Raw genomic sequence first — 13,887 nt, forward strand, 5'->3', positions numbered from 1 at the left:
CTGAAAATTGTGGTCATCAACAGGTCCTTATATATCTCTCTTGCGGTTTTGTATATTATCTTGCATCCTCCTGATTCATCAGGTAACCCGAAATACTTTAACTCCACCACTTAAACAGCCCTTTAATGCCAAACTCCGTCTACCCTGGATGACGTATTTGATGAGAAATCACTATTACACTTAATGAATGTAGAGAGCTAGTTGACCGGAATAAAAATTTAGATTATTTAAATTTTGCATGACAGAAAAGTGGACTAGTATCTTTTGTGTCTTGGTGAGAATTTTCTAGACTACATTGTGGATTGATGCACGATCTTTGGTCCTGGTTTAGGAGTTCATGTCTCTGAGATTTGTGCATTTCCTATTTTTCTTTTCACCTAACCAGTTTAGACTTATGCTTTGTTTGAGGACAAACAAAGGTTTAAGTCTGGGGGAGTTGATAACACCGTATTTTGACCACTTTTATGGATCATTTTGAAATAATTTTTCTATATTTTTTATTGCTTTCAAGTACTTTTATTACGTTTTTTTTTTAGTATTTGTAGTTCTAAGACTCTTTTCAGGAAACTTAGGGAAAAGCTTAACAAAATGGATAGACGACCAGATTTTCAGCTCAGAGTCAAACCGTCAGAATTTCACCCTCGATTGAAGGCCTTCTCACCGTCTGATCCAGCTCAAATTTGGAGATCTCAAAGATGGAAGTATTAGCTTTCCAGCACACTTTACAGCTTGGCAATCCAACGGTTCAATCAAAAGATACACGAAGAGCAAGATGTCCTGTAAACCAGCCGGCAACCATTTCCACCCACGGCCAACAGTCATTTCATCACGGTCAGAGGCTTCCCGACCGCGGCCAACCATCCATTCCCCGCGGCCACGCACATCCCGACCACGGCCAGCCAACTCCGAACTCGAAGGCCCATTTCTGAAGCCCCTTATGAGTATTACTGCCACATCCTTCTCCATGTAGATACCAAATAAAATATTGCAGCATGAACCCTCTATTTAGTAAATGCGTCCACACGGTTTAGGTTAGTGTATACCTTGTATTCTTACATTTCAAACATGGACAAAACATCTTCCCGCTTTCTTTGGTTCTCTCCATATTTGTGGCTTGATACATGAATATTTCTAACCTGTTCTTGAATTCATCTGTCAACGGCTCTTCTGAATCTTTATGCATATACATTCAACTTGTTAGCTCGTATATTGACATCTCCATATAAAATCAAAAAAAAACTTTCTCTCTCTCTATTGCTTAGACAAGGTCTTATGCCACATGTAGCCACGTGAATGGGCAAACCTTTTTATATTATTATTTCGTTTTTTTTTTAAGAAACTCATTCAATTCGGGTTTCCAGCAATTGACATCCCAATATATCGGATTTTTAAACACAGTCTCTAAACTAAAAAAAAACACTATAATAAGGTTAAAGAGACCCAAATGTGTCTCTGGGATGCTGATGCTCTTATGTTTGAATGATGATGTTGTGAATGAAAGAAGAAATGAAGATGTATTTATAACAAAATTTCAGGCATTACGACGCTTTTACGCCGACTATTTACAAAATTACGACGCTTTTACGTCGATTGTGCGATAAAATATTTCAACGACATTGGGTAGGTGAACATGTTTAAATTTTTTTTTCAATTACCTTTTTGTTAAATGTAAAACGTCGTAATGATACATTGGAACACGTTCGTCGTAAATTCATCGTAAAGTTACGACGATTTTACGACGCATTACGATGAAAACCCGTTATCGATGTATAATCGTCGTATAATTTACGACGCTTTACGACGATTTTTTTTTTACGACGTGTTGTTTTTTCGTCGTAAAGTCGTCGTAAAACCGTTGTTTATTTACGACGATTTTGAAACAGTCGTAACAAACCGTTGGAAAACGATTGTTTTCTTGTAGTGGGGGGAATTAACACTCTCACTTGCACCAACGTTCACATTATCTTGCTTAAGAGTATCTTCTTTCTCTGAATTTGTCTGCAATTTATTGTGACAAATAGTGGATGAATATACAAATAACAACACCACTGCTATGATTTAGTTACATGTTTCAACAAATTCTGGAAATTGGAAACAACAAGTATTTAAAACATAAGTAAATAAGCTCACACAATACATAACACTATTAAACATGTTTGAATTCAAGTGACAACATTAGTCTGAAGTGTTCCTAGCTTTCGATGATCTTGTTCGCGTGTAACGATTTTGTATAGCCTGAGGGTTTTTGGTACTAACCCCTTCACGCTTCTTGGATCCAGTGTCCTGCTGCTAGCTCGGCTCTACATTGTCTTTAACCTCTTCGTCAGTGTGCTTAGCCGTCCCTGTTGTCAACTCCTCTACTGCGTGCTCTACTGCTTCTACCTTATCGCTGAGAAGTTTGATCTGCTTTTCACAGCTACCAAGACCACTCAACAACTTGGTTAAGAAGCTTTTGAATCATTGGTCGAAGTATGCTTTCATAGTAGCGGCAACTCCGACCCCTTGATTACCAACGAAAGAGGCGGCAGATGCAGATGCTATGCAGGTTTTCTTCTGGCTTGATTCATCTGAGGGAAAGCTCCTTTTTTTCTGCTTCTGCCTTGAACAACGTGTGAACCCAGAACACCTTCCAGAGGCCAGTGCTGTTTTGAAAACTTGAATTGTGGGTCATGGATTGCATTGACAACCTTGAAAATTTTCGGATGATGTTGCTCATCATCCCAAACTGGAAACATATCCGCCAAGTCCTTAGCCACGCAGCACTATATGTGAGCCAAGAAAAACACAATTCAAACATTGAAGTCTGTTTGGAAGTCTACTTATGAATTCTATCACTGAAGTCTACTACTGAAATGAATTCTTATATAGAAGTCTAATGTGGAACAAGACTTCTAAATGAGAATGAATAATACATGTTTTAGCATGTTGGCTTTGACGTTCTTTCGTCCTCTTGATCCTTTGTATGACAGAAGAGGGTTTGGATCATTTGGCAATGGCTCGCCAAATTCAGCAGCAAAATCCGGAAGAGCATAGTATACCCATACTTGAAGAGCTTGCACAAATCCTTCTATATTAATATTTTTGCTGAGATCTTTCTCCTTGACAGACTTTATCAGATGCTTAAAAGCAATTCTTCCCCATGGGAACTCCTTAAAACCCTCAAGATCTACCACTAGTCTGGCATGGTTAGCATTTTTTGGTGAGATTGTTTCCGTTGCCACTATGAAACCAGCGTAGATCCCAAGATATCTCAACCGCAGCCTATCATCCCGAGACCATGATGAGCAGTTGGAACAAGCTTCAATTATTTCAAATGTGCTTGGCCCCAACTCCATATTGACCCCCATTTGCTCCCGGAATACCCGCATGTCATCGGAAATCTCAAGATCAGCTAGAGCCAAGTCATTCACGTACCCGCAGTTGAGTCCGGTGATTTCCTCAAACTCATGCAATGAAAACCTCACTGGAGTGGTAACAATCAGGCTGTGTAGCTCGTACCTCTGATTGCAAACTATCTGAAAGGTGAGCATGTGGTGCACCAGCCTAGACGCCCAACCAAAATCCAAGTCGTGGAACTTTAAAAAGACACCCAACAGTGACTCATAAATATCGGCCCATCCATCCTCTCGTAGAGCTTGCCGTAGTGAAGGAACCAGCCTATAATCACCAGCATAATAGCTGATGCTTTTGTCTGGGAGTGGTTCACCGCCTTTAGTGTACAATCTTTGCGGAAATTCAGAGGCCTCCATTATCTAACACAGTATTCTACATCAATGGTAAAAGAGCTTTAGTCAGAAAACTGATTATAACAAACGGTTTGAAACTTTAAACGAATGAAGTCTACTATTTGCAAATTGAAGTCTACTTTTTCACAATGAAGTCTACTTTGTTGAATTTGAAGTCTACTCTGACCTCGAGAGGTCTACTAAAGGCAACTGAAGCAATCAATACATCAAAAATACAGTATATGAAGTCTACTAAAAGCAATCAATCAAAATGGAATCTACAAAGCAAATAGTGGTTACCGGCGTGATTAGATAAAGCCGGCGTCGACAAAATGCAGCCAGATCTGCAAAAAAAAAACTATGTACTCTCACCCGTCGGACAAAATTACAAGAAAATAGAAGAATATAAAGAACAGCTATGTATATAGCTTCAAAAGGAAATCTACTTACCGTTTTGAAGCAGGAAATGACGTTACAATCAAGCGGGGAAAGCAGATCTGCCAAAAAAAGAAACTCTAATTTCAGATCTGGACATTGGTGGTAACGAACACGGAATGGTGATGAACACGGAGGAATAGAGAAGCATGGAGGTGAAGTTCGAGGAAGAAAACATGCCTGGAAAGAGTTATCGGCAGTGGTGAGGAGTAAATTGGCAGCGGCGTTGAAGAGAAACAGAAATCGCCTTCGTTTTTCTTCACAGGAAATTTTCGACGGTTTTTTTTTAACAGAATCTGTAAAATTTCTTTATATAGTCTGGGTAATTCTGTTTTTTTTTTTTGAAAGAATGTAAAATTATATTCAACTCCAAAAAAACATCGTTTTTACATCAGTGATGCTACTTTTACGAAAAAGAGAACAATATTAAGAGTTGCAAGAGTTAAACAAAAACAGAGCTCTTCTCATCTAGTTGCGAACCAGACTTGAAGATTATTGTCGAATTTCCGGTCACCTAAATCCTGAATGGTTTGAATCCTGCAGCGAACCAGCTTGTCAACGAAGTGAGTCAGAGCTTGAGCAGAACGAGGAGTATCACCATGTCTGTGACAATTTTGTTCTCGCCAGATACTATGGATAGTCGCCTGAAAAACATATCGAGGCAAAAATGATGTGGTGTTGTGGTGAGGGTGTCAAGTTTTACCCTAATTGAAATCAATAGGCGCAAGTGCACAGCTGATCGATTGTAGTACTTAGGGATAGAATCCACAGGGAAGGAGGATCTTTTCCTGCAAAAAGCCTTTGAAATAAGTTAAAGTAAGGAAGTTTAGAACAAAAACGGTTTTGTGGGGGTTTGGTAGTGTGTTTAAAATGTAAAAACGAAATCTTAAAAGAGAATACGGGAATTAAATGACGTAATAACTAAACTTAATGAAAATGACTAAAAATGATAAAAACGGATATTCTAATGCTTAAATGAAAATGAACTAAAAAGGAAAGACAATATTGAACTAAAGCTTTAAATAAAAACGGTGTAAATCAATAAGGAAGAAGGCGTTGGGCTTCAGGGAAGTTTTCTCAGGGGTATGAACGATTCAAAACATTGCTAGAGAGGAAATTTGATAAGATCTTAGCTTAAACTTTTTGAACTGGAGTCACGGACGTATGAACACACCATTGTCGTGATCATAGACAACTATCTCTCTCAACCCTGACCAGTATGTTTCCACTCTGGCCCTGGAAGAGAAAAGATGCATTATGTTTAAGACTCGTCCTAATTCACAAATCGCCCATAGGTAGGTTTCCACTCCTATGTTTGTTTTGCTCTCCTAAACTAGATCTGATACCTGATGAACACTTTCGTGTCACCAAGCATCTGGATCAGATTGTAGTTCATGACGCTACTCTCATGCAGTAAAAACGAATTCAGAAGAAAAAGTTCTAAGATTCGGCTCAAAAGCTCATGGAATCCTCATCGAACATATAAATCCCCATCGAAAATCCCTTAATCCCAACAATAAAACTACTCAGACATGATGAACGAAATCAAAGACATAGTATTAAGAAGTAGAATAGAAACCGAAATTGAAAAAGAAAAAACAAGGGTTCAAGAGAACAAATCTCTCTCTCCTTAAAAGCTAAAGCAAAAATAATAAAAGTATGAAGTAAATATTTTGGTGGTGATAGGTTACACGATTTAGGGTTCCTAAGACATGTATTTATAGTGCTCAAGACCTCTCTGGACGTCACTTAGGGTTTCTCCAAATGTGGGCTTCAGAAATGGGCTTTTTGGGCTTGGAGGTTGATGGCCGCGGTCGGGACAAGTGTGACCGCGGTGAATGAGTGGTTTTCCGTGGTCGGGATGCTCCTGACCGCGGGAAATTGCTTGTTGGCCGCGGGTGGAAGTGCTTGCCGGCTGGTTTACGAGACATCTTGCTCTTCGCGTATCTTTTGATTGAACCGTTGGATTGCCAAGCTGTAAAGTGCACTGGAAAGCTGATACTTCCATCTTTAAGGTCTCCAAATTTGAGCTGGATCAGACGATGAGAAGGCCTTCAATTGGGGGTGAACTTCTGACGGTTTGACTCTGAGCTGAAATCTGATTTTCTATCCATTTTGTTAAGCTTTTCCTTAAGTTACCTGAAAAGAGTCTTGGAACTACAAATACTAGAAAAACGTAATAAAAGTACTTAAAAGCAATTAAAAACATAGAAAAAGTATTTCAAAACGATCCATAAAAGTGGTCAAAATACGGTGTTATCAACTCCCCTAGACATAAACCTTTGTTTGTCCTCAAACAAAGCAAAAGCCTAAACTGGTTAAGTGAAAACAAAAATAGGAAATGCACAAATCTCATAGACATGAACTCCTAAACTAGGACCAAAGATAGTGCATCATTCCACAACTTAGTCTAGAAAATTCTCACCAATGCACAAGAGATACTAGTCCACTTTTTCCGTCATGCAAAACTTAAACAATATAAATCTTGATTCCAGTCAACTAGCTCTCTACATTCATTAAGTTCAATAGTGAGTTCTCATTAAAGACATCATCCAGGGTAGACGGCGTTTGGCATTAAAGGGCTGTTTAAGTGGTGGAGATTAAAGTGTTTCGGGTTACCTGAAGATCTGGAGGATGCAAGATAATATGCAAAACAGCAAGAGAGATAAGGACCTGTTGATGACCACAGTTTTCAGTCACTTCTTCTTGCCAAATGTTGTTGCATAATCCTTCCTCCTTTGTTGTAAACAGCTATTCCCCCAGACTTAGATTCTTTCCGGGAATCAGAAAACAATCTCCAAAACTCCATAAAATCGAACTCCAGTTGCTTTAGGACTTAAAATTAGACCTCTCTAGACTCTGTAAGGCTTTTATTTCCTTTCTTTTCGTATTTTCGGATTTTTTTTTTTTTTTTTGAAAGGAAATGCCTTTTAAAGAGAGAGAGACTAGAGGACGAGATTGTACCAAAATTTGAGATTTTTCTAAGGCAAACTGAGCTTCCTCTTGTGTTGGATCCTTCCGGGAACTTTTCCGGCAAATTGCAGGTCTCTGTCCTTGGTGACTGAAAACTGCGTCGTTCCTCTTTCTCTCCAACGTTTTTGCACTTATCTGCATATAAGACAATAGAAAACAAGACTGCATGTGGTTTGAAAGAGGATTGGTTAAGGTGGGGAAGTAGCTAAAGATGAACTAGCCATTCAGGATCAACAGAGAGTGGTAAAAGGATAAAGGAGTCCTGAATGTATGATTCGTTTCCCTGGTCTAATGCTTCAATGAGAAAATTAAGTCTAAATTAAGTCCAAATAAAACAGAGCTAGTGTATCCCTTCATCTAAATCGAAATCATTCAAATTCCTCTAGGGTACTTCATTTCAAATGTGCTTAGCTACCGCCTAGTCTAGTCCTAAATCATGAATGAGCATGTCACTAGGAACAGTCTAAAGCACACAGTCAACTATCATTGATTCATATTCACCATTCCCTTTTAAAACGTATTTTGTTTTGAAAACCGATTTCGAAAAACTTTAAGAAAAATGCAAAAAGTGTAAATAATGCAAGACTCATGAAAGAAAGGTGGTTAGAAAGGGATGAAATCCTCCCCCAGACTTAAATCACACTGTCCTCAGTGTGAAACAAGTCGAGATTGGATGAGAAAAATGCATAGATAATCAAATTGGTAAGGACAAAGAGAACTTACCTGGATCCGGGATGCTGGTGGAGATGAACCGGATTCATTCGAAGGGGTTTGGGAAGGTGATTAGGTGGTGATGAAGGTGGTGGAGGGTGATGAATGAGGTGGAGGGTGATTGGTGAGGTGGAATGGGGTGAAAGGGGTGGTTTGGGTCGGGTTTGGATCTCAACGACCAAGTGCCGCGGTCAGGGGCTGCACGACTGCGGCAAACAAGCACTTGGCCGCGGTCATATTCACGCGACCGCGGTCGATGAGTAGTTTCCCGCGGCAGAACATCTGCGACTGCGGGAGCTTATTTTGCGGCCTCTTCCTGCTTCTCCTTGGTTCCTGTGGGCCGAGCAGTCAGGTACCATCCTTCTTTTTGGTTTTTTCTGGTTTTTTGATTTTTTTGGTTTTTTTTGGTTTTATAAGAAACACCTGAAACTAAGAAAAAGAAAAAGTTCAAAAGAAAAAGAAAGAAAAATTCTAAAGAAAACAATACCTAAATGGGTTGTCTCCCATTAAGCGCTTTTGTTTTATGTCGTTTAGCTCGACTTTTGGTGTTGGACGTGATTTATTCCAATGAAGAAGACCTTGTCCTGAGACAAGTCTTTTTCGACATCTCCTTGCCTTGCTTAGCAGGTTCTTCGTCACTCTAAAGCTCTTCTTCAAACTCTTCTGTTGCAGAACGTTTTCCTGCTTTGCTGTTGTATGAGACAGCTTCTGTGAAGACATCTTTGTCGATATTAGCAAATGAAATCCTCCTGTTTGGCCAGTCCATTATAGCTCCGGAAGTTGCTAGAAAAGACCATCCCAGAATCACTGGATATGTTGCATCTCTCGTTTCGACAATGTAGAAGTCGACAGGCACTATGCAATCTCCTATTCTCAAACGAATTTCATGAGCTATTCCTTGAGGTGTTGCATTTGAATCATCAGCTAGGCTAATCTTTGCTCTAGTCCTGCGCAGGTGTTTAATACCAAGTCTCAAAGCAATTGCCTTGGACATCATGTTAAGACAAGCTCCAGAATCACATAGCACGTTTTTAAAAATTTCTCCTCTAATAGAACAAGAGATAAGAAACTGACCTATACCTTCTATTTTATGAAGTGTTCGAACAGGTTCACCTTTTCTGGCATGATTGAACAAGTCTTCTATCTCAGGGATTGATTCTTTGCTCTCACAGAAGTAGTGGCCTATCATGAAGTCCTTGCAAGCTCTGGCAAACGTGATTCCTTCAGGTAAATTTCGAACCACATCATTAAATTCATCGAGCTTTTCTTTGCTGATTTTGTTGGTGTAGTGGCTGCAGTCTTCAGGTCTTTGAAGGTGGATTGAATAGATTGCAGCATCAGGTGATGTTCTGGGAAAAGTCAGACGTCTGGCCCTCCCAAAATAGGTTCAAATATCCTCCTTTGTCTCCTTGCTGTACCTAAAGAAAACTTGCAAACAACCAAGATGCCATATATCATCGAAACCTGTGTAAAGAGGGATTGATTTCACAAACTTGTTGAATTCAACAAGCCTTTCTCTGGAGATTGGTGCTCCTAATTCCGCCATTTTGTCTGGATTCCCTCCTTCTATGAACAGACGATAGTCTTCATCTTCGAGGTAGTGCCCTTCATATTCATCCTCATATGCTAAGACTATGTTGCAAGGGAGTACCTCATTTTCTTCTTGAGATGTTTTGGAGCTGATAGCATACACTGTTTGCTCCTGAAGAGGGGTTTTGACCATCCCAGCAGATGTATCAAATGAGCATTGACCTGTAGGAGTGGAAAAAGGCTGAAAGGCATCTGAAGGAGTGCTGGCCGCGGGTAGAAGCGTCACGACCGCGGGTGAGGAGGGTTTTGCCGCGGTCAGGATGCTTACGACCGCGGCTGAAAGCTTGTTGGCCGCGGTCACGAGCGTTCCGACCGCGGGAATGGGGCTCCGACTTGTTTCCTCCGTTTTGTCTGCTCCTTTGCCATCTGAACTGATTTCTGCACCTTCTAACTCTGTCTCCTCCTCTTTTAGGCTAAGATCTTCGATGAGAAGCGTCGAACCATTCGTTTCACGTCCTTGCATAAGCTTTTTGACCTTCTCTTCGATTTCATCGAGGGTATAGACTACTTTGTCCACGGTTGAGTCTATTGCCTCTGCTTTCTCTTGAACCTTGTGTACTCCATCCCAAATCTCTTCCATGTAAGAATAGGTTTGGTTGTTATGGTAGTTAATAGTCTCTTCTGCTTCACCAAGTTTGATCTCTAAGGTGCGGATGCTCCAACCGGCCTTGCGAATGCGAACTTCGACTGCTCCAACTTGTTCTTTGATTGCTTCCATCCTCTCCTGGACGGTTTCAACACCTTCGTCTAGTTGGCTTTCGATGGTCTTGACTTGAGCTGAAAGATCTTCAAGCTTTCTGTTAAAGCGCATTGACAAGTCATCAATTTTCTCGTCGACTGTGGATCTTGCTTGAACGTCGAGTAAGTGCGAGACTGTCAATTCTAGTAGTTCCAATCGGTGAATAGGTTGGACGTTTTCATTCTTGTGAGGCAAACGACGAGCAGGTTGTTCAGGGTTGGCCATTTGAGGTGCGTAGGGTTCCTTCTGGGACGTTCTGTGGTCTTCGCTTGAGTTTTTTCGTAGAGATCGCGTAGATGCTTCTCTCTGCGTCTAGTGGCTTGAGGAGTGTTATAGAAACCTTCCTAATTTTGTATATTTCGATTTATAGGATCCATATCTTCTGAAATGGAAACAAAATAACCGAAAAAAGGAAAGTTGCATAAAAAGAGGTTCTAGAGTCGATTTACGAACCTTTCTCGGGGTTTTGCAGAAAAGAAAACGTGTGCCTTCCCCGGCAACGGCGCCAAAAACTTGATGTGGTGTTGTGGTGAGGGTGTCAAGTTTTACCCTAATTGAAATCAATAGCCGCAAGTGCACAGCTGATCGATTGTAGTACTTAGGGATCGAATCCCCAGGGAAGGAGGATCTTTTCCTGCAAAAAGCCTTTGAAATAAGTTAAAGTAAGGAAGTCTAGAACAAAAACGGTTTTGTGGGGGTTTGGTAGTGTGTTTAAAATGTAAAAACGAAATCTTAAAAGAGAATACGGGAATTAAATGACGTAATAACTAAACTAAATGAAAATGACTAAAAATGATAAAAACGGATATTCTAATGCTTAAATGAAAATGAACTAAAAAGGAAAGACAATATTGAACTAAAGCTTTAAATAAAAACGGTGTAAATCAATAAGGAAGAAGGCATTGGGCTTCAGGGAAGTTTTCTCAGGGGTACGAACGATTCAAAACATTGCTAGAGAGGAAATTTGATAAGATCTTAGCTTAAACTTTTCGAACTGGAGTCACGGACGTATGAATACGCCACTGTTGTGATCATAGACAACTATCTCTCTCAACCCTGACCAGTAGGTTTCCACTCTGGCCCTGGAAGAGAAAAGATGCATTATGTTTAAGACTCCTCCTAATTCACAAATCGCCCATAGGTAGGTTTCCACTCCTATGTTTGTTTTGCTCTCCCAAACTAGATCTGATACCTGATGAACACTTTTGTGTCACCAAGCATCTGGATCAGATTGTAGTTCATGACGCTACTCTCATGCAGTAAAAACGAATTCAGAAGAAAAAGTTCTAAGATTAGGCTCAAAAGCTCATGGAATCCTCATCGAACATATAAATCCCCATCGAAAATCCCTTAATCTCAACAATAAAACTACTCAGACATGATGAACGAAAGCAAAGACATAGTATTAAGAAGTAGAATAGAAACCGAAATTGAAAAAGAAAAAACAAGGGTTCAAGAGAACAAATCTCTCTCTCCCTAAAAGCTAAAGCAAAAACAATAAAAGTATGAAGTAAATATTTCGGTGGTGATAGGTTACACGATTTAGGGTTCCTAAGACATGTATTTATAGTGCTCAAGACCTCTCTGGACGTCACTTAGGGTTTCTCCAAATGTGGGCTTCAGAAATGGGCTTTTTAGGCTTGGAGGTTGATGGCCGCGGTCGGGACAAGTGTGACCGCGGTGAATGAGTGGTTTGTCGCGGTCAGGATGCTCCTGACCGCGGGAAATTGCTTGTAGGCCGCGGGTGGAAGTGCTTGTCGGCTGGTTTACGAGACATCTTGCTCTTCGCGTATCTTTTGATTGAACCGTTGGATTGCCAAGCTGTAAAGTTCACTGGAAAACTGATACTTCCATCTTTAAGGTCTCCAAATTTGAGCTGGATCAGACGGTGAGAAGGCCTTCAATCAGGGGTGAACTTCTGACGGTTTGACTCTGAGCTGAAATCTGGTTTTCTATCCATTTTGTTAAGCTTTTCCCTAAGTTACCTGAAAAGAGTCTTGGAACTAAAAATACTAGAAAAATGTTATAAAAGTACTTAAAAGCAATTAAAAACATAGAAAAAGTATTTCAAAACGATCCATAAAAGTGGTCAAAATACGGTGTTATCAAAAAACAGAGTATCATGTTCTGTATTTGCATTGACAAGTTGCTAAATAATGTCGTCCCAGGAGATTGTAAATCTTCTTTGCATCAGTTCCTTAGTTAATTTGGTCCATACTTCCTCCGAGTAAGAACATGAGAAGAAGAGATGGTTCTGGCATTCCATAGCTGAACTGCAGAGAATACAGACAGAGCTTGCTCCTGCGTTCCACACCTGCATGCGATCACCTGTCGATAGCCGAATCTGAATCGCCAACCAAGAGAAAATCGTGAATTTAGGGGTGGAATGTTTAAACCATATGCCTGAGTGCCAAAAGTGCTGAGCAGATTCACGTCGAATAAGCTGCCAAGTGCATTTTGATGAGAAACTATCCCTGAATAAACCATTCTTCCTCTTCCAAAGGGCAATGTCTGAAGAGCCGTGCTGCAAATGCGATATACGAACAGACAACACTTGCTCGATTTCATTCAAAACGTCATTCCTGTGACGTCGCCTTCGTCGACGAACTAGAGAAGCAATGGTGGCATTCAGAAGAATACCCATATCTATCACTCCTCCTGGCCCTGTTAAATCAAATAGCCTCCCCATCTCAGACCAAACGTCATACCAGAAAAACGTTCCCTCTCCACTCTGAATGTCCATCTTATGAGACGTACACGCAAGTGATTGATATTTGAGGATTTTCCTCCACATCCATGAGCCAGCCTTCGTATCAGATTCTACAGACCATAGAGTACCTTGTCGAATAAGATAAGTTTGAATCCATTTCACCCATAAGGAAGGATAAGCTGAGATGATTCTCCAAATCAGTTTCAAACAGTATTGACATCTTTAAGTCACCTAAGCCCCAACCCTCCTTCAGCTATTGGTTGACATATATCCTCCTAAGCCATCTTTGCTTTCCTTGGATTCAGCTCTGGAATAGACCAAAGAAAAGCTGAACATATTCGATCAATCTCGCGTATACACTCACTCGGGAGTCTGAAAGCTGCGAGCCAAAAATTAACTATACTATGCAAAACTGAACGCACCAGTTGCAGACGACCCGCAATCGATAGAGCAAGCGCTGTCCACGAGCCGATTCTACTGCAAATATTTTCCAAAAGCGGCTGATAATCGGATCTAGTCATTTGCTTTGAGAGCAAAAGTAATCCCAAATATCAAACAGGTAGCTCACCAGGTTGGAAATGAAACTTGTTACTTATATCAGCGCGAACTACCTCAGTCACTCTTGTAAGATAAATTGTCGACTTCTCCATGCTAATTCTAAGACCAGACATCTTCCCAAACTCCTCAAACACCTTAAGAATACCCTCCACCGATCTAACTTTCCCATCTGTGAGTACCATGATGTCGTCCGCAAAGCTTAGATGAGTAAGACCTATATTCTAACACTTCGGATGGTAGCTAGTACAGTGATTGGCAGCTGCTTTATCCAACATTTTTGAGAGAAAATTCATACTGATCACAAATAGATATGGGGATAACGAGCAGCCTTGTCATAACCCTCAATTACTGCAAAAAAACCCAGCCAACTCTCCATTCACCTGAACCGAGAAAGACGGAGTGGTGATACAAAGCGAGATCCAATGGATAAAAACATCAGGGAAATT

The 13,887-nt window shown here is 40.4% G+C and overlaps 1 protein-coding gene across 1 annotated transcript; it reads right to left on the reverse strand.

The window, feature by feature from the left end:
- Positions 1 to 12,322: 12,322 nt before the first annotated feature.
- On the reverse strand, positions 12,323 to 13,623 carry LOC112085369. Its single transcript, XM_024154580.1, has 2 exons — positions 13,452 to 13,623; positions 12,323 to 12,993 (listed from the first exon to the last, which is right to left on the reverse strand). The coding sequence occupies exons 1-2, from the start codon at positions 13,621 to 13,623 to the stop codon at positions 12,323 to 12,325; spliced, it is 843 nt and encodes a 280-aa protein (XP_024010348.1).
- Between the last annotated feature and the right edge of the window lie 264 nt (positions 13,624 to 13,887).

This window comes from Eutrema salsugineum, unplaced genomic scaffold, assembly GCF_000478725.1.
Source record: "Eutrema salsugineum unplaced genomic scaffold, Eutsalg1_0 scaffold_3, whole genome shotgun sequence".
NCBI lineage: Eukaryota > Viridiplantae > Streptophyta > Magnoliopsida > Brassicales > Brassicaceae > Eutrema > Eutrema salsugineum.